This window comes from Salvelinus namaycush, chromosome 1 (assembly GCF_016432855.1).
Source record: "Salvelinus namaycush isolate Seneca chromosome 1, SaNama_1.0, whole genome shotgun sequence".
NCBI classification, from domain to species: Eukaryota; Metazoa; Chordata; class Actinopteri; order Salmoniformes; family Salmonidae; genus Salvelinus; species Salvelinus namaycush.
Window position 1 is genome coordinate 7,231,576 of NC_052307.1, and position 21,922 is coordinate 7,253,497.

Sequence of the window (21,922 nt, forward strand, 5' to 3'; positions counted from 1 at the left end):
GTTCCAGTAAGCAACAATGTCTTGCCTTCATTAGCCTACTTTATTACAATATTTCTGTCGTGTTTTCAAAATACCTCCAGGGCCGACAGTTCCTTACTTTTTTCCCCCTTCCACCTTCCTCTTCCATTTATTCCCATAGTAATTCGTTATGGATCCATTCATATATTTAAAGTCCCTAAACTCGGCAAGAGTCTGCTGATAGTTGAAATAAACATCTGCATTTTGAAAGAGTATTTTTATTATTTTATTAACGAAAGCATAAAGATGTTGATGTTTTACCCGACTTTTTGCGGTTGCATGATGTTTGTAGTTAGAAACGTAAAACTTTAGGATTTTTTCCCCACACTTAGCCCAAGCTATCTTTTTGTAAAGATTGAAGTCTATTGTCCTGCTAATAGCCCATCATGGAAACTTTCTTTGCTCCCATAACTTTTAGGCCTGCAGTAGGTTATAATAATCCATGCCTCCTGGGAATGTTTAAAAGACCAATGGTTATGGGTGGAGTTAGAATTTTGGATGTCAGAAGTATTAAAATCAAACAATGTCAGCCTTTAAATGCTTTATTATCCAAATGTTTAAAGAGAAGGCATTTAGACAGGTATTTTCATCAAGAACACGTTGTTTGCAGAGTCCACAAACAGGAGGTGGAGTTCCAGAGCTCACAGGTGTGCCTGGCATGGATTGTGACTCCATATCGTTCCTCGCCCTCTTCAACGCGTCATTCTCTGCCTGACTCTCCGCCAATACCACCTGGCTCTGGACCAATGCATCAGCTGATTCATTTTACAATCACGGGTTTCAGTTAGAACAATATGGCGCTGTACAACGGGACCGGTCCAGAGTACTGTAGGGACTGGTCCAGAGTACTGTAAGCCTAAGCTACTAAGTGACTGCAAGTGAAGAGCAAAATAGTTCTAACATTTCCAAATAAAAATCTGATTGATTTACCAACACCAGTCCCCAAATTCAGTAATAATAATAATCGTTGGTTCACAGATCGGCTTTCGGAACTCATTAGGAGGCGGCTTCTATCTTCAATATAATAATTAATTTAGAAGCTTAAACCCATAGCTTTTAGGCCTGCAGTCAGTTATAATAAACGGAAAATTGCGTGTCAATTCATAAACTATGTGCCATGGAATCGGTATATATTTTTATAAATCACTATTTTCTTTAACCAATTTTGGTTTTTAATGCAGGGCCGACAGACAAGTTCCTTACTTTTCCTCCATTTTTAGAGAGAGAGAAACCCAACGTGCCTATTTTTCGATAATCATCACTCCACATGTCAAGTGAAATTCCCCCATTGTATTTACTCAAGTTCTCTCTTAACTCCACGACCACCGACATTTTTTTGGTGTTGCCTGATGCAGGACTCTAGTGCCAGAGGAGAGACTCTCAGACTGAAAACACCTCCATTAATTGCAACAGTTTAGACTACCGATAGATCAGCGTTCTAACTCCCCCTTGTGATAGTGTGGTGCAATGACAGAATGACACCATCTACCACTAATGGTTGTGGCATAAACTCAAAACTTTTAAAGGAAGAACCACAGACAGAGACAGAAAAATATAGACAGACAGAGGCAGACAGATAGATATAGACAGAAATAGACAGATAGGGACAGACAGATAAATACAGACAGATACAGACAAACAGATACAGACGGAGACAGACGGAGACAGACAGAGACAGACGGACAGATACAGACGGAGAAAGACAGATGGACACAGATGGAGACAGACTCGAGACAGACAGATACAGATGGAGAGACAGACGGATACAGATGGGGACAGACGGAGACAGACAGAGGCAGATGGACAGATACAGACAGAGACAGACGGAGAGACAGACGGATACAGATGGAGGCAGACAGAGACAGACAGAGACAAACTCGAGACAGACTCGAGACAGACGGATACAGATGGAGACAGACGGAGAAAGACAGACAGATACAGACAGAGACAGACAGAGACAGACGGAGACCGACGGATACAGACGGATACCGACGGAGACAGATGGAGACCGACGGAGACAGATGGAGACCGACGGAGACCGACGGAGACAGACGGATACAGACGGAGACAGACGGATACAGACGGATACAGATGGAGACAGACGGAGAAAGACAGACAGATACAGACAGAGACAGACAGAGACAGACGGAGACCGACGGATACAGACGGATACCGACGGAGACAGATGGAGACCGACGGAGACAGATGGAGACCGACGGAGACCGACGGAGACAGACGGATACAGACGGAGACCGACGGAGACAGACGGAGACAGACGGAGACAGACGGAGACCGACGGAGACAGACGGAGACCGACGGAGACAGACGGAGACAGACGGATACAGACGGAGACCGACGGAGACAGACGGAGACAGACGGAGACAGATGGAGACCGACGGAGACAGATGGAGACCGACGGAGACCGACGGAGACAGACGGATACAGACGGAGACCGACGGAGACAGACGGAGACAGACGGAGACAGACGGAGACCGACGGAGACAGACGGAGACCGACGGAGACAGACGGAGACAGACGGAGACAGACGGAGACAGACGGATACAGACGGAGACCGACGGAGACAGACGGAGACAGATGGAGACCGACGGAGACAGACGGAGACAGACGGAGACAGACGGATACAGACGGAGACCGACGGAGACAAACGGAGACAGACGGAGACAGACGGAGACCGACGGAGACAGACGGAGACAGACGGATACAGACGGAGACAGACGGATACAGATGGAGACCGACGGCGACCGACGGAGACAGACGGATACAGACGGAGACCGACACAGACGGAGACCGACGGAGACAGACGGATACAGATGGAGACCGACGGAGACCGACAGATACAGATGGAGACCGACGGAGACCGACGGAGACAGACGGAGACAGACGGATACAGACGGAGACCGACGGAGACGGACGGAAGGACAGACGGAGACGGGCGGAGGGACAGATGGATACAGACGGATACCGACGGAGACAGACGGAGGGACAGACGGAGACCGACGGAGACAGACGGAAGGACAGACGGAGACCGACGGAAGGACAGACGGAGACGGACAGAGGGACAGATGGATACAGACGGATACCGACGGAGACAGACGGAGGGACAGACGGAGACCGACGGAGACAGACGGAGGGACAGACGGAGACAGACGGAGGGACAAACAGAGACCGACGGAGGGACAGATGGATACAGACGGAAAAAGACGGAGACAGACGGAAACAGACAGATACAGACGGTATGCTTTCATAAAATAAGTCTAGTGCAATTCTTAAAGGGTCACATTCAAATAATATGATGTGAGGCAGGCAGTTAAAAAAATTATTTAATAAAGTAGTTGTACAATGAATGCTTTCTTCCATTCTCAGTGCTAAGTGAGAAGTGTTGACATTTTGAAATGTCCTATCAGCGAAGGAGAAGGCTGAAGGATGTTTCGGGGACATTGTCAACCCCCACTCAGCGACAGAGTAGTGGAGCTTTTTCTGACAGCCCACCTGTAATAACCTCAGGAAAGGGAACGGCGTGGAGGCTGACCGGAATGTAATAGAAGGAGAGAGAGAGAGAGAGAGAACACTGTGATCACTTACTTACTCTTCCTGACATCTCTCTCTAATCAACCAATCAACCAGCAGCAGCAGAACAACACATTTCTCTCACCTTAGCCCATTGACAGCACGGGACACCTAAATGACTGGTGACTATATACATTATTACAAAAGTTATAGGGGAATGGGTCAATTCTTTAAGTATTCAGAACACTCAAATAACACTTTAAGTATTCAAGTATTTAAGTATTCAAAACACTCAAAGGGAAAACTTTGGGCGGGTATCCCCTCTGAAAGTCCAGTGTGTTGAGAAAGGTATCCCCTCTGAAAGTCCAGTGTGTTGAGAAAGGTATCCCCTCTGAAAGTCCAGTGTGTTGGGAGGAGAATAGGTATCAAGCTTAAAACGATTTCTATGAAACTTCTTCTGACAAAGACTGAGATTTGAGGAAATAGTAGCTGCAACTGGTATAGAGTAAACTGTTGGCAGTGCCTTCAATATCCTTAACTCCTGGAAGCCTGTAAGAAGGAGAGATCCCACGCTGCCACCAGGGACAGACTAGGACCAGAAATAAGCCCAGGCATCTCTAACACACCAGCCCATTGTTTCCCCTCGAGGCCCGCGTTATTAGCCAAATAATTAAAAACTGTTTAGACAGGCCTACTAGCTTAAAGATGGACCAGCCCATCTGGCATTTGCCCGAACTGCCCTATGGCCAGACCACATTATCTTCCAAGAGAATTCTCTTTGATTATAGTCACAGCCGTGTATATCCCCCCCACTTCCTAAATTCTATCAGCATATCGAATGCGCGACATGGGCTGCTAGCATTCTGGATCACTGCTACTTTAACTTCCGCAATGCATACAAAGCCCTCCCCTGCCATGCCTCGGCAAATCTGACCATGACTCCATTTTGTTGCTCCCAGCCTATAGACAGAAACTAAAACAGGAAACGCCCGTGCTCAGGTCTGTCCAACGCTGGTCTGACCAATCGGATTCCACGCTTCAGGATTGCTTCGATCACGTGGACTGGGATATGTTCCTGATAGCCTCAGACAACATCATAGATGTATACGCTGACTCGGAGAGCTAGTTTATTAGCAAGTGCATCAGAGATGTCGGACCCACTGTGACTATTTCCTAACCAGAAACCGTGGATTGATGGCAGCATTCGCGCAAAACTGAAAGCGTGAACCACCGCTTTTAATCATGGCAAGGTGACTGGAAACATGACCGAATACAAACAGTGCAGCTATTCCCTCCGCAAGGCAATCAAACAAGCGAAGTGTCAGTATAGAGACAAAGTAGAGCCGCAATTCAACGGCTCAAACACAAGACGTATGTGGCAGGATCTACAGTCAATCACAGATTACAAAAATAAAAAACCAGCCACGTCGCGGACATCGACGTCTTGCTCCCAGACAAATAGACCAGCTGGCTGGTGTGTTTGCGGACATACTCAATCAATCCTTATCCCAGTCTGCTGTTCCCACATGCATCAAGATGGCCAACATTGTTCCTGTTCCCAAGAAAGCTAAGGTAACGGAACTAAATGACTATCGCCCGTTGCACTCATTTCTGTCATCATGAAGTGCTTTGAAAGACTAGTCAAGGAGCATATCACCTCCACCATTCCTGATACCCTAGACCCACTCCAATTTGCTTACCGCCCCAATAGGTCCACTGACAATGCAATCACCATCCCACTGTACACTGCCCTATCCCATCTGGCCAAAAGGGTACACCTATGTAAGAATGCTTTTCATTGACTACAGCTCAGCATTCAATACCATAGTACCCTCCAAACTCGTCATTAAGCTCGAGCCCCTGGGTCTCGACCCCGCCCTGTGCAACTGGGTCCTGGACTTTCTGACAGGCCACCCCCAGGTTGTGAAGGTAGGAAACAACATCTCCCCCCCACTGATCTTCAACACTGGGGCCCCACAAGGATGCGTTCTCAGCCCTCTTCTGTACTCCCTGTTCACCCATGACTGCGGGGCCATGAATGCTTCCAACTCAATCATCAAGTTTGCAATTTACAGTGGTAGGCTTGATTTCCAACAACGATGAGACAGCCTACAGGGAGGAGGGCCCTCGGAGTGTGGTGTCAGGAAAATAACCTCTCACTCAACGTCAACAGAACAAAGGAGATGATCATGGACTTCAGGAACTTCAGGGGAGCATCCCCCATCCACATCGACGGGACAGTAGTGGAGAAGGTGGAAAGTTTTAAGTTCCTCGGCGTACACATCACGGACAGACTGAAATGGTCCACCCACACAGACAGCGTGGTGAAGAAGGCGCAACAGAGCCTCTTCAACCTTAGGAGGCTGAAGAAATTTGGCTTGTCACCTAAAACACTCACAAACTTTTACAGATGCACAATCGAGAGCATCCTGTCGGGGTGTATCACCGCCTGGTACGGCAACTGCACCGCCCTCAACCGCAAGGCTCTCCAGACGGTAGTGCGGTCTACACAACGCATCACCAAGGGCCAACTACCTGCCCTCCAGGACACCTACAGCACCCAATGTCACAGGAAGGTAAAAAGATCATCAAGGACAACAACCACCCGAGCCACTGCCTGTTCACCTCGCTACCATCCAGAAGGCGAGGTCAGTAGAGCTGCATCAAAGCTGGGACCGAGAGACTGAAAAACAGCTTCTATCTCAAGGGCATCAGACTTTTAAACAGCCATCACTAACATAGAGAAGCTGCTGTCAACATACAGACTCAAATCTCTGGCCACTTTAATAAATGGACTTAATAAATGTATCACTAGTCACTTTAAATAACGCCACTTTAATAATGTTTACATATCCTACATTACTCATCCCATATGTATATACTGTATTCTATACCATCTATTGCATCTTGCCTATGCCGCACGGCCATCGCTCATCCATATATTTATATGTACATATTCTTATTCATCCCTTACATTTGTGTGTATAAGGTAGTTGTTGTGAATTTTTTAGATTACTTGTTAGATATTACTGCATTGTCGGGACTAGAAGCACAAACATTTCGCTACACTCGCATTAACATCTGCTAACCATGTGTATGTGAACAATAACATTTGATTTGATTTGATATTTGATTTGATTTCTGGCTACCACCAATGGACAACAGTCTCTGGTGCGGGTTGCCATAGTGCTAAAGCTGGTGCCTGACTCTCCTCTGTCTGGGGAGTGTTTATCAGCAGCACTAGCTCCTTCTCTCTGCTGCCTCAGCCTCTCCAGGTTAGGAAAAGGAGACCCCCTCTCTCACTGCCACTGACAACAACTGGTGCAGCAAATTGTTTACGGCTGCAGAAAGCTGGTGGCCCATTACTACAATAATTTGCACCAAAGGCGCATTTCTCTCTCCTCCCCCTGCCCTTCTTTTCAAGCGTACCTTTATGAGTCGGTATCTCAGGCCTGTTAGGGATTTCTGGGTTCAAACCACTCTCACCAATTGCCAGCGTTTTTATTCCATTACGCCCTAGCACGTCTCCTGAGGTTTGAGCAGGAATTCCGGGCCCGGGTGGGTGGAATTAATTGGTCATGTTCCTACAACTGTGGATTAGAAACAGCAGCCCTCATAAATTGTACAGAAGCACTGTTTTTTGGGGAGGTTGGGGGACTTTGCCTGCCTGGTGGACTAGTGCTTGCCAAAGCTCTCTCTCTCTCTCTTTCAATCTCTCACTCTCTCTCGGTCTCTCTGTCTCTCTCTTTCCTTTTATTCCTGTCCAATCAAAGAAGTCATTTAAGCAAAGCTAGATATTTCTCTTTGTTTCAATGTGAAACTGCTATACTCCTCAGATATCTTTGTTAGAGATGTTAAGCCTTCTAGAATAGAACAGGGTGGGGTACTACTATACATCTAACCTTCTAGACTAGAACAGGGTGGAGTACTACTATACATCTAACCTTCTAGACTAGAACAGGGTGGAGTACTACTATACATCTAACCTTCTAGACTAGAACAGGGTGGAGTACTACTATACATCTAACCTTCTAGACTAGAACAGGGTGGAGTACTACTATACATCTAACCTTCTAGACTAGAACAGGGTGGGGTACTACTATACAGTACTGTACCTTGTTCAAGGTGTCTTTTTAAACACAACTTCCAAGTGAGGACAGTGTGTGTGTGTGTGTGTGTGTGTGTGTGTGTGTGTGTGTGTGTGTGTGTGTGTGTGTGTGTGTGTGTGTGTGTGTGTGTGTGTGTGTGTGTGTGTGTGTGTGTGTGTGTGTGTCGGTATGTGTCGGTGTGTGTGACTCCTGTGTCCTTTCTCTCTCCTAGTCCCTAGTGAGTTCTTAATCAACTGGTCTGTCAGCTAGGTGGTGGATGATGTTGTACTTGTAGGCTCAAAGTCACTCTATAGGTATTTCATCAAGGATAGCAACCTTTCAATGGCAAACGAAGACGGAGAAGGCTGGAGCCCACAGCTCAGCAGTACCCCGCTCAATAACAGAAACACTCGCTTGCACATTGCTTAGCAAATTCTTATGGATGTACTACTGTCTAAGGCCTACCAAAGAAAGGCAGCGACACACACACAATATAACTTGTCTATCTCTGTGTTCATATTTTCAGTCATAAATCCTCTAGGGAATGAACAAACTGAATCAAACATGATGCCTCCTTACAAAAGTTCATTACCAGGATGTAGCCTAAAAAAATCCTGAAAAGAAGAAAAAGACCAGCAGCAAAACGCATCCCTTGGTTTGTTGAACTTTCGCGATACGGGGCTAGAAGCAATTCCCTTCCCTCTTTATCACGCTAAAGTGAAAAGTTGGCTATGAGAGCAATTTCTATCCAGATCCAGAGGAAATGAAAAGTGCTTTAGGAGGGCTCAGGAGACGTAGAGACACACACTACGCGATTTGCTTCGGGGATGTGGAGTGTTCATCACCGTCTATATTCTGGAGCAAGGACTCATGGGGGATGGTGTTGATTTTCGTGTGCACTGTAACTCTGCTATGGACCTCTCTAGAAGAGGGAGAGGTTACAGTTACATTGCTACTTTTGTCGTTATATTTTTACTTTCACAAGGCGGCAGGTAGCCTAGTGGTTAGAGCATTGAGCCAGTAACCAAAAGGTCGTTGGTTTGAATCCGTGAGCCGACAAGGTAAAACATCTACCGATGTGCCCTTGAGCAAGGCACTTAACGCTAATTTGCACCCTGGGTGCTGTACTACTATGGCTGACTCTGTAAAAGAAAAAAACTTTCTGGTGTATGTGACATTAAAACATCTTCACTTTTCGTTATCTCATAACACTCCCAAATATCAAATGATATCAGCTGACACTGTTTAAATACTCCTCTACCTTGGCCTGCTGCTGCGTAACAACGTGATCTGTAAGTTCCTAATTTAGAACATTCTGTTGCCACAGAAACACCTCTCAAAACTTTGTGCTGTTGAACAGCGCCAACTCTCCCCACATACTCTTACACCGCTCAGCAGAGCAATTATACTAAATGGGTGTTATATATGCCCAATCTTAAAGGTGCAATATGCAAAAAAAAACGTTTTGCCATTTCCTGGTTTAAAAAATAGTTTGCCTAATTTCAATTTATGTGACAAAACAAGCATTAATTGTGTATATAATTATTGTACCGTCTAAACCGCTGTGAAATATATTTTTCATGAGCAAAAATATTGTATTTTCAGCTGTTTGAAGCTGGTGTACAAAACGGAAGGTAAAAAACACTTGTGTGTGCAGAGCTGCAATAGAACGACACCAGGCTTTAATACATATAATGTGAAATGTGATAACAATAGTATGCTTAATTAGCATTGAAAAAGTACATCTTCCCTCATTTTAATTTAATTTAACCTTTTTTTAAACTAGGTTATTTAAAAAGAAAAATCTCTCTCCATAATTTCTGAATCACACTTGTAACATCTGTAGGGTAGACTGTGGTTTGTCAATATGAAACAATTTAATTCACTTTCCATGAACCCATACTGCCAGTGCCAGCCCATAGCAAAATGTTTAGCTAGCTAACGTTAGCATATCCGCTACCTAGCACAACATAGCTAGCTAAGGACACGGCACTAACTTGGCGGGGGGAGGGGCAGGTAGCCAATACACGCACATACACTGGCAAAGACTTTCAGCTGGCAGACAGACACTGGAAGACATTTCTGAGTGACAGAGCAAGGGCTTGCACAGGCGCTTTGTTGCCTTTTTTTTGTGGTACTGCAAAAAAATGCCTGGAACGTAAAATAACGATATTAATCAGTTCCCATGCTTTTAAAATAACGGTTCTGTTTTTGAACTAGTATAGATCTCTTTCGTTCCAGGTTCTGTTTTTTTTCCTCAAAAAATGTTCTTATGTTCCGACCCCTTTGCTGAAGTACTGAAATTCTAACAGAATAACGTTGTTTCTTAACGTTCTATGAACTATTTGAGAACATTCCCAATGTCAAACCAGTTGGAGAACGTTCCTAGAACATTACCCAAATTGAAATTAAATGTAATCATGTTTGAACTTTTAGGAAAATGTTCTGTTAATAAGGTCATACAAGTTTTTTGTAAAGTTCCTTAAAAAGTGCTGAGAATGTCCCAAAGCCAAGCAACTTTCCTGCACCATTCCCAGAACGTTGTGGGAAGGTTGTATGCAAAATAACCATAGGACAACCACACTCTCACCAAGCGCTAAGAAATATATGGTTCTCAGAATGTTTTGTGTTAGCTGGGTATAAAGAATAGTGTGCCATATGGAACACAGCCCTGCCGCGGTTTCTACATCCTTGTTTTCCCACTGTCTTTCTCACTGTCTGAGTCACCCAAGGCTTCTGCCATGCTTAGTCATGTTGTTTGACATTCATGTGTTTTTACACCACTTTTTTCCATTCCCGAGAACTGAAGGTAAACAACGTTAGAATCACAGTCGATGTCATTAGAGAACAAGCACTTCTTCTCACTTCTCTCTGTCCGTTCCCACTGGACTTTATAGACATTTTCTCAACACTTATCTTGGAGCAGCTAGGTAGCTAGGCAGCTGGAGAACGGTTCAGTGGCTAGGGTGGAGACGCTGGTGTTTCTGTGTGTTGGTGTATGTCTGCTACTGTACTGTAACCCACTGAGAAAGCCAGTCACGCCCAAAAAACTCCACCAAGCACTAAACGGGAGACAGGCACAAACACAGACGCAGACGCACTGCCCACAGGACTGGCTGGCTGGCTTCCTTTGGGCCTCGCCTCCTGATTGCTATGCACGCACACGCATCAGCAGTGGTGACAGAACAAATTGCTGGCCTCTGAAATGTCTGGTCTAAGAGAGCTCAGTTTGTCCCGGTGCTTACGGCCTGCCACAGAGCTGATCTATTGAAGGAGAAAGGCTTGATGTGATGGTGAGCTAAATCATCGGCAAGAGAGTTTGTGACCCTGTGTGTGTGTGTGTGTGTGTGTGTGTGTGTGTGTGTGTGTGTGTGTGTGTGTGTGTGTGTGTGTGTGTGTGTGTGTGTGTGTGTGTGTGTGTGTGTGTGTGTGTGTGTGTGTGTGTGTGTGTGTGTGTGTGTGTGTGTGTGTGTGTGTGTGTGTGTGTGTGCATACAGTGTGTCCTCTGCTTTATCACAGATCGAAAAGGTTCCCAGCATCTGCCGATAAGTCACCGTTTAAGTGCCCTGCTACGGTAGGAACAACAAATCACAGACACAATTAATATCCTCAATTATGTGTATGGACTATACATACCACCCCGGAGCTTTTATGGCTAAAACATTGATCACCATTTTCCAACAACAAAGTGCACATTTATTTATCGCCCTAAAGTGTTACTTTACCAATGATTAAACAGCCTGTTGGCGCTAGGAAAAAGAGGTGGGGGGGGGGGTTAAATGGGTCTCACTTTCTTTCCATTGCACGGAAGGGAATGCATTTGCTCAGCAAGGTTGCCTGCCAGAAAGCATTTTAATCTGAAGTGGAGATTCTTATAGGAAAGGAGAAAGGATTTAGTTTGATTTGAAGTACAGGTAATTGCCTGGGGTGGACGGATATCACTCCTGACCATGTGCAACACAGTTGTAGCTGGTGATAGAGACAGAAACAGTGACTGGGGGCGACTACCAAAGCCACGGTCACGTTCCAGGCTGACGACATTGTAGAAGTTACACGGCCAACCGTAAAATAACCCTGAGCGACGACTGCTCCCAGGGAGCGCTCACAAAGTTTGCTTGCACATGCTGTGGGACAAATGAACCAAGGGCAAAGCCACGCTAAGCCCTCGTCATTTTGAACATGATCATATAGGAAGAACGGGTGGTCCAGTCAACAGTAGAGGGGCAAGTCAGTCTGTCCTCCAATACGACTGAATGAAAGAGGTCCTCTGTGGGAAAGATAGGACATCTGAATGGAATAAAACAGGCGCTTTACAGTTGCTGCTTAAAATCATACCTTAAGTCCCTTTCTTCGATTCTTCAAATTTACAACCAACTCCAACTTCCAAAAAAATGACATTATTATGTGTATTTCATCCACAGTTCTCTCTGTTGGATCTAAAGAATTTCCGTGTCGACTCAGAGACAAGCATTCCTACTGTGGACCTGCAACCCAGTGAGTAGAGTTGGTAGTCAAAGTGGACGGGCAGAGCATTTATCCAGACCTAGTGAGTTGTGACATCCCTGTGAGCTTCCAGCAGTGAGGAAGCCCTATGGAGGAGATGAGACAGAACTGTTACTGCCATCAGAGCTCCCTCTCTCCACGTTTTCCCTGATCTCTCCTTCTCTCTCTCCCTCCCTCTTTCTCCCTGATCTCTCCTTCTCTCTCTCACTCCCTCTTTCTCCCTGATCTCTCCTTCTCTCTCCCTCCCTCTTTCTCTGTGATCTCTCCTTCTCTCTCTCCCTCCCTCTTTCTCCCTGATCTCTCCTTCTCTCTCTCCCTCCCTCTTTCTCCCTGATCTCTCCTTCTCTCTCTCACTCCCTCTTTCTCCCTGATCTCTCCTTCTCTCTCCCTCCCTCTTTCTCTGTGATCTCTCCTTCTCTCTCTCCCTCCCTCTTTCTCCCTGATCTCTCCTTCTCTCTCTCCCTCCCTCTTTCTCCCTGATCTCTCCCTCTCTCTCCCTCCCTCTTTCTCCCTGATCTCTCCTTCTCTCTCTCCCTCCCTCTTTCTCCCTGATCTCTCCTTCTCTCTCTCACTCCCTCTTTCTCCCTGATCTCTCCTTCTCTCTCCCTCCCTCTTTCTCTGTGATCTCTCCTTCTCTCTCTCTCTCCCTCTTTCTCCCTGATCTCTCCTTCTCTCTCTCACTCCCTCTTTCTCCCTGATCTCTCCTTCTCTCTCTCCCTCCCTCTTTCTCTGTGATCTCTCCTTCTCTCTCTCCATCCCTCTTTCTCCCTGATCTCTCCTTCTCTCTCTCCCTCCCTCTTTCTCCCTGATCTCTCATTCTCTCTCTCACTCCCTCTTTCTCCCTGATCTCTCCTTCTCTCTCCCTCCCTCTTTCTCTGTGATCTCTCCTTCTCTCTCTCACTCCCTCTTTTTCCCTGATATCCCCTTCTCTCTCTCTATCTCCCTGATCTCTCCTTCTTTCTCTCTGATCTCTCTCTTTCCTTTGGAAAGGGCCACACGCTGTCTGGCTAAGTAAATAACTGCCCCAGTCCCATCAACAGTTTCACCTCGGTCCGGTCCCCAGCCAAAATCAGCACATTACCTGCCTTTCATGGGGCTCGCAGGACTAGTCATGTGATGCCGGCGGAGGAGAGCGGCGTGGAGAATTTACGAGACCGTCAGGAATCTCCCCCAGACATCCTGCTTTCCAGACTACTGAATGAAACTTGAATAAATGCTCCGTTATATTAGACCTTAAACTATCCGATCTGTTTGACTATCCTGTGTACCCGTATGGCCTCAGTGACCCATCCGTCACAATGACCACCGTCTCTCCTGTTGACCTCCAGACAACCCCACTAAGCCCAGGGAGAGGGCAGTATTTTTCAGCTATAGAGCAAGACCAACACGTTCTACAGGAAGTACTGGGACCACATTCATAGAGGGGAGAGGGGACTGTAAGATCAGTATTATTACTGACCAGTCAGAGAGGGGACTGTAAGATCAGTATTATTACTGACCAGTCAGAGAGGGGACTGTAAGATCAGTATTATTACTGACCAGTCAGAGAGGGGACTGTAAGATCAGTATTATTACTGACCAGTCAGAGAGAGGACTGTAAGATCAGTATTATTACTGACCAGTCAGAGAGGGGACTGTAAGATCAGTATTATTACTGACCAGTCAGAGAGGGGACTGTAAGATCAGTATTATTACTGACCAGTCAGAGAGGGGACTGTAAGATCAGTATTATTACTGACCAGTCAGAGAGGGGACTGTAAGATCAGTATTATTACTGACCAGTCAGAGAGGGGACTGTAAGATCAGTATTATTACTGACCAGTCAGAGAGGGGACTGTAAGATCAGTATTATTACTGACCAGTCAGAGAGGGGACTGTAAGATCAGTATTATTACTGACCAGTCAGAGAGAGGACTGTAAGATCAGTATTATTACTGACCAGTCAGAGAGAGGACTGTAAGATCAGTATTATTACTGGCCAGTCAGAGAGAGGACTGTAAGATCAGTATTATTACTGACCAGTCAGAGAGGGGACTGTAAGATCAGTATTATTACTGACCAGTCAGAGAGGGGACTGTAAGATCAGTATTATTACTGACCAGTCAGAGAGGGGACTGTAAGATCAGTATTATTACTGACCAGTCAGAGAGGGGACTGTAAGATCAGTATTATTACTGACCAGTCAGAGAGGGGACTGTAAGATCAGTATTATTACTGACCAGTCAGAGAGGGGACTGTAAGATCAGTATTATTACTGACCAGTCAGAGAGGGGACTGTAAGATCAGTATTATTACTGACCAGTCAGAGAGGGGACTGTAAGATCAGTATTATTACTGACCAGTCAGAGAGAGGACTGTAAGATCAGTATTATTACTGACCAGTCAGAGAGAGGACTGTAAGATCAGTATTATTACTGGCCAGTCAGAGAGAGGACTGTAAGATCAGTATTATTACTGACCAGTCAGAGAGGGGACTGTAAGATCAGTATTATTACTGACCAGTCAGAGAGGGGACTGTAAGATCAGTATTATTACTGACCAGTCAGAGAGGGGACTGTAAGATCAGTATTATTACTGACCAGTCAGAGAGGGGACTGTAAGATCAGTATTATTACTGACCAGTCAGAGAGGGGACTGTAAGATCAGTATTATTACTGACCAGTCAGAGAGGGGACTGTAAGATCAGTATTATTACTGACCAGTCAGAGAGGGGACTGTAAGATCAGTATTATTACTGACCAGTCAGAGAGGGGACTGTAAGATCAGTATTATTACTGACCAGTCAGAGAGGGGACTGTAAGATCAGTATTATTACTGACCAGTCAGAGAGGGGACTGTAAGATCAGTATTATTACTGACCAGTCAGAGAGGGGACTGTAAGATCAGTATTATTACTGGCCAGTCAGAGAGGGGACTGTAAGATCAGTATTATTACTGGCCAGTCAGAGAGGGGACTGTAAGATCAGTATTATTACTGACCAGTCAGAGAGGGGACTGTAAGATCAGTATTATTACTGACCAGTCAAAGAGGGGACTGTAAGATCAGTATTATTACTGGCCAGTCAGAGAGTGGACTGTAAGATCAGTATTATTACTGACCAGTCAGAGAGAGGACTGTAAGATCAGTATTATTACTGGCCAGTCAGAGAGAGGACTGTAAGATCAGTATTATTACTGGCCAGTCAAAGAGGGGACTGTAAGATCAGTATTATTACTGACCAGTCAGAGAGGGGACTGTAAGATCAGTATTATTACTGACCAGTCAGAGAGGGGACTGTAAGATCAGTATTATTACTGACCAGTCAGAGAGAGGACTGTAAGATCAATATTATTACTGACCAGTCAGAGAGGGGACTATAAGATCAGTATTATTACTGACCAGTCAGAGAGGGGACTGTAAGATCAGTACATCAGATTCCGATTCAGAGATTCAGAGACTGGCCTGGAGATTGAAACGTAAGCTTCGTCTTCGACAAGCCATTCCCCCTTATAAACGACGTCCTGCAGTGAAACCTCTCAGCGTGTGATAGGGCACTGCTGAGATTCAGCAGGGGGGAATGTGCTGACGTGTGTGTCTGTGTTAGTGCCCGTCTGTGTGTGTGCGTGTGCGTGTGCGTGTATGTGCGTGCATATGCGTGTGTGTGTGTGTGTGCGACTCACATGCGATGCGGACGTGGGCTTTACGGCTCTTGGTGGTCCCTGCAGAGCTCCAGGCTACACACTGACACCAGAAGTCCTCTGGCCCAAACAGCTCGTCTACCTGCTGCCGAAAGATCTCGATGCTGGCCTCACGCACCACCAGTCCTGCACAGGGAAGAGAGATACTGGCGTCAACACACACAGTACACTCTCTGAGAGGGATATTCAGTGGACATACACAACATCTGTGTGGATACTCTAAGTGCCATACAGCACTTAGATACACATCATTGAGAATACATGGCCAATATATTACATTACACATTGAGATTACATGGCCATTATATTACATTACACATTGAGATTACATGGCCATTATATTACATTACACATTGAGATTACATGGCCATTATATTACATTACACATTGAGATTACATGGCCATTATATTACATTACACATTGAGATTACATGGCCAATATATTACATTACACATTGAGATTACATGGCCATTATATTACACATTGAGATTACATGGCCATTATATTACATTACACATTGAGATTACATGGCCAATATATTACATTACACATTGAGATTACATTGCCATTATATTACATTACACATTGAGATTACATGGCCATTATATTACATTACACATTGAGATTACATGGCCATTATATTACATTACACATTGAGATTACATGGCCAATATATTACATTACACATTGAGATTACATGCCCATTATATTACATTACACATTGAGATTACATGCCCATTATATTACATTACACATTGAGATTACATGGGCAGTGCATTGATAGTATTGTTGGAATGGCACTGCAAATATGCAGTAAAATCATTATGAGACATTGGGACAGATTTGGTTACACATGTCAAGCCTGATTTGAACTTCAACAGAGGTAAGAGCCAATGTCCATAGCTAGAACATGTGGACCACACAAACCTGTACATACAGTACAGTGTTAAACTCAAAGAATGTTCTTTCTCTTTCCTTGCTATCACTCCTCTTCCTCTTTCCCATGTATCTTCTGAAACCACTGCACTGAATTACCAGGGCTTTAAGTAGCAGATGCAGGGGGGCGAAGGAGGGAGCAGGGAGGTGGAGGGGGGAAGAGAGAGGGAGGTAGAGGGAGGGAGGGAGAGAGAGGGAGGTGGAGGAAGGGAGAGAGGGAAGTGGAGGGAGGAAGAGAGAGGGAGGTGGAGGGAGGAAGAGAGAGGGAGGTGGAGGGAGGGAGGGAGAGAAAATCACTTGGCTGTTTATTTCAGGTTCAGGAGATTTACACAGACTCTTTATAACAATCGGGCAGGCTCCTCGGTAGGGAGTCGGAGCTCCAGCTTAGTGCTCATGCAAAATTCAAACTACAGCCGTCAAGGTGGAAGAGCCAGGAGGAAGACTGTTGTAACACAGAGATCCTACTGTAGAGGAACAGTGATGTAACACAGAGATCCTACTGTAGAGGAACAGTGCTGTAACACAGAGATCCTACTGTAGAGGAACAGTGCTGTAACACAGAGATCCTACTGTAGAGGAACAGTGATGTAACACAGAGATCCTACTGTAGAGGAACAGTGATGTAACACAGAGATCCTACTGTAGAGGAACAGTGCTGTAACACAGAGATCCTACTGTAGAGGAACAGTGCTGTAACACAGAGATCCTACTGTAGAGGAACAGTGATGTAACACAGAGATCCTACTGTAGAGGAACAGTGATGTAACACAGAGATCCTACTGTATGTGTGTGCTTGTGTGTGTGTGTGTGTGTGTGTGTGCGTGCTTGTGTGTGTGTGTGTGTGAAATAAAAGTAACAAGGAGAGAGAGCGGGGCAGGAAGAGAGGAAAAGAAATAGAGATAAATAACACCCTGGTACAGAGAGGGAGGAGGAGGAGTAGAGAGACAGTAGACAGACAGAACAAGAGGAGGAGAGAGAGACAGTAGACAGACAGAACAAGAGGAGTAGAGAGAGACAGTAGACAGACAGAACAAGAGGAGTAGAGAGAGACAGTAGACAGACAGAACAAGAGGAGGAGAGAGAGACAGTAGACAGACAGAACAAGAGGAGTAGAGAGAGACAGTAGACAGACAGAATAAGAGGAGTAGAGAGAGACAGTAGACAGACAGAACAAGAGGAGCAGAGAGAGACAGTAGACAGACAGAACAAGAGGAGTAGAGAGAGACAGTAGACAGACAGAACAAGAGGAGGAGAGAGAGACAGTAGACAGACAGAACAAGAGGAGTAGAGAGAGACAGTAGACAGACAGAATAAGAGGAGTAGAGAGAGACAGTAGACAGACAGAACAAGAGGAGCAGAGAGAGACAGTAGACAGACAGAACAAGAGGAGTAGAGAGAGACAGTAGACAGACAGAACAAGAGGAGGAGAGAGAGACAGTAGACAGACAGAACAAGAGGAGTAGAGAGAGACAGTAGACAGACAGAACAAGAGGAGTAGAGAGAGACAGTAGACAGACAGAACAAGAGGAGTAGAGAGAGACAGTAGACAGACAGAATAACAGGAGTAGAGAGAGACAGTAGACAGACAGAACAAGAGGAGTAGAGAGAGACAGTAGACAGACAGAACAAGAGGAGTAGAGAGAGACAGTAGACAGACAGAACAAGAAGAGTAGAGAGAGACAGTAGACAGACAGAACAAGAGGAGTAGAGAGAGACAGTAGACAGACAGAATAAGAGGAGTAGAGAGAGACAGTAGACAGACAGAACAAGAGGAGTAGAGAGAGACAGTAGACAGACAGAACAAGAGGAGTAGAGAGAGACAGTAGACAGACAGAATAAGAGGAGTAGAGAGAGACAGTAGACAGACAGAACAAGAGGAGTAGAGAGAGACAGTAGACAGACAGAACAAGAGGAGTAGAGAGAGACAGTAGACAGACAGAACAAGAGGAGTAGAGAGAGACAGTAGACAGACAGAACAAGAGGAGCAGAGAGAGACAGTAGACAGACAGAACAAGAGGAGCAGAGAGAGACAGTAGACAGACAGAACAAGAGAAGTAGAGAGAGACAGTAGACAGACAGAACAAGAGGAGCAGAGAGAGACAGTAGACAGACAGAACAAGAGGAGTAGAGAGAGACAGTAGACAGACAGAACAAGAGGAGTAGAGAGAGACAGTAGACAGACAGAACAAGAGGAGTAGAGAGAGACAGTAGACAGACAGAACAAGAGGAGTAGAGAGAGACAGTAGACAGACAGAACAAGAGGAGTAGAGAGAGACAGTAGACAGACAGAACAAGAGGAGGAGAGAGACAGTAGACAGAAAGAACAAGAGGAGTAGAGAGAGACAGTAGACAGAAAGAACAAGAGGAGTAGAGAGACAGTCCTAGAAGTCATGACAGGCATAGCCATTACACACAATGGGCCCAGAGATAATCCATGGTGCTGATAATACTAAAACGTGTTGTATTCTCGGCAGGCAGTCATTTATTTGGTGAATATGTTTAGGAATGGAGTCGTGCCACTCTGAGTTTGGGCTTTCTGTTCTTCTACTGCTCGCATGCACGCACGCACGCACGCACGCACGCACGCACGCACGCACGCACGCACGCACGCACGCACGCACGCACGCACGCACGCACGCACGCACGCACGCACACACACGCCAGGAGAACAAACTTGCTGACTGGCATCTCCAAATGGGAACATCTGATTTCTGAACATTGAAAACACCAACAGGAACCACTGGAGCTTTACTTTACAGGTAGACATCCTCGACATCAAACTAAGTCTGAAAACACAAACTTGGGGAGGGCCCCATAGATTTGCCACAGCTTTCAAGATGATATCTATCACTATCAAGGTTTTGCCGCATATTCTAACTGCATGGGAATTTAGTCAATTCAGTCATCGTTTTTGACTGGGCCGAAAGACAATTCACCACTTCTCTCGCTAATCAACCACTTCTTTACCCGCTTGCACAGCGTGTGCATGAATAAAGAAGAAGAGCAGGCAGCTCCTCTCGCAGACATAACTGAAGTCTCTCCCTTTCGAATAAAAGGCTGGAGATTCCTTTGGAGAATACAGAGAGAGAAACCATGGAAAAGGAACTCAAAGGATGTTTTGAATACGATCACCAGCGGGTCAAAATGGGCCTTGGGGGAACAGAGAGAACTTAAGAGCCTTGTGGCACTATTGTTTTATAAGAACCTCACACAGACACAAAGAGAGGAGACACAAAGGAGAGAGAGGGGAGACATAGATACTGTGGATCTCCTCCTCAGCAGTCACAGTCAGATACAGCAGAGAGTGAGGAAAAGAGTGAGAGTGAGAGAGAGAAAGAGAGACAGAGAGAGAGAGATAATGAATTGAATTGATAGAGAGAAGGACACAGAGAGAGGGAAAGACAGAGAGACAGAGAGAGGGACAGAGAGAGAGACAGAGAGAGACAGAGAGAGAGAGAGACAGATAGAGGGAATTATTTGAATTGATAGAGACAGACAGAGAGACAGAGAGACAGAGAGAGACAGTAGAAAATCTTAACAGTATATTTGACCTCTCAGCTTCCCTATCAAATCTAAAAATCTCAAATAAAAAACCGAAGAAAATGAACAACAATGACAAATGGTTTGATGAAGAATGCAAAAATCTAAGAAATAAATTGAGAAACCTGTCCAACCAAAAACATAGAGACCCGGAAAACCTGAGTCTACGCCTTCACTATGGTGAATCACTAAAACAATACAGAAATACACTACGGAAAAAGAAGGAACAGCATGTCAGAAATCAGCTCAATGTAATTGAAGAATCCATAGACTCTAACCAATTCTGGGAAAATTGGAAAACACTAAACAAACAACAACACGAAGAATTATCTATCCAAAATGGAGATGTATGGGTAAACCACTTCTCCAATCTTTTTGGCTCTATAACAAAGAATAAAGAGCAAAAACATATACATGATCAAATACAAATCCTAGAATCAACTAAGACTACCAGAACCCACTGGATTCTCCAATTACCTTGAATGAGTTACAGGACAAAATAAAAACCCTCCAACCCAAAAAGGCCTGTGGTGTTGATGGTATCCTTAATGAAATGATCAAATATACAGACAACAAATTCCAATTGGCTATACTAAAACTCTTTAACATCGTCCTTAGCTCTGGCATCTTCCCCAATATTTGGAACCAAGGACTGATCACCCCAATCCACAAAAGTGGAGACAAATTTGACCCCAATAACTACCGTGGAATATGCGTCAACAGTAACCTTGGTAAAATACTCTGCATTATCATTAACAGCAGACTCGTACATTTCCTCAATGAACACAATGTACTGAGCAAATGTCAAATTGGCTTTTTACCAAATTACCGTACAACAGACCATGTATTCACCCTACACACCCTAATTGACAACCAAACAAACCAAAACAAAGGCAAAGTCTTCTCATGCTTTGTTGATTTCAAAAAAGCCTTCGACTCAATTTGGCATGAGGGTCTGCTATACAAATTGATGGAAAGTGGTGTTGGGGGTAAAACATACGACATTATAAAATCCATGTACACAAACAACAAGTGTGCGGTTAAAATTGGCAAAAAACACACACATTTCTTCACACAGGGTCGTGGGGTGAGACAGGGATGCAGCTTAAGCCCCACCCTCTTCAACATATATATCAACGAATTGGCGCGGGCACTAGAACAGTCTGCAGCACCCGGTCTCACCCTACTAGAATCCGAAGTCAAATGTCTACTGTTTGCTGATGATCTGGTGCTTCTGTCACCAACCAAGGAGGGCCTACAGCAGCACCTAGATCTTCTGCACAGATTCTGTCAGACCTGGGCCCTGACAGTAAATCTCAGTAAGACCAAAATAATGGTGTTCCAAAAAAGGTCCAGTCGCCAGGACCACAAATTCCATCTAGACACCGTTGCCCTAGAGCACACAAAAAACTATACATACCTCGGCCTAAACATCAGCACCACAGGTAACTTCCACAAAGCTGTGAACGATCTGAGAGACAAGGCAAGAAGGGCATTCTATGCCATCAAAAGGAACATAAATTTCAACATACCAATTAGGATCTGGCTAAAAATACTTGAATCAGTCATAGAGCCCATTGCCCTTTATGGTTGTGAGGTCTGGGGTCCGCTCACCAACCAAGATTTTACA

At 45.1% G+C, this 21,922-nt stretch overlaps 1 protein-coding gene across 2 annotated transcripts in view; it reads right to left on the reverse strand.

Annotated features, from left to right (window-relative positions):
• The window catches only part of si:ch73-72b7.1 (netrin receptor UNC5C), a 292,685-nt gene that overhangs the window by 111,449 nt on the left and 159,314 nt on the right, over positions 1–21,922 (reverse strand). For both annotated transcript variants that reach the window (XM_038988248.1, XM_038987844.1), the window contains exon 3: positions 15,798–15,941. In XM_038988248.1, coding sequence (XP_038844176.1) covers positions 15,798–15,941 — 144 coding nt within the window. The remainder of the gene's footprint in view (positions 1–15,797; positions 15,942–21,922) is intronic.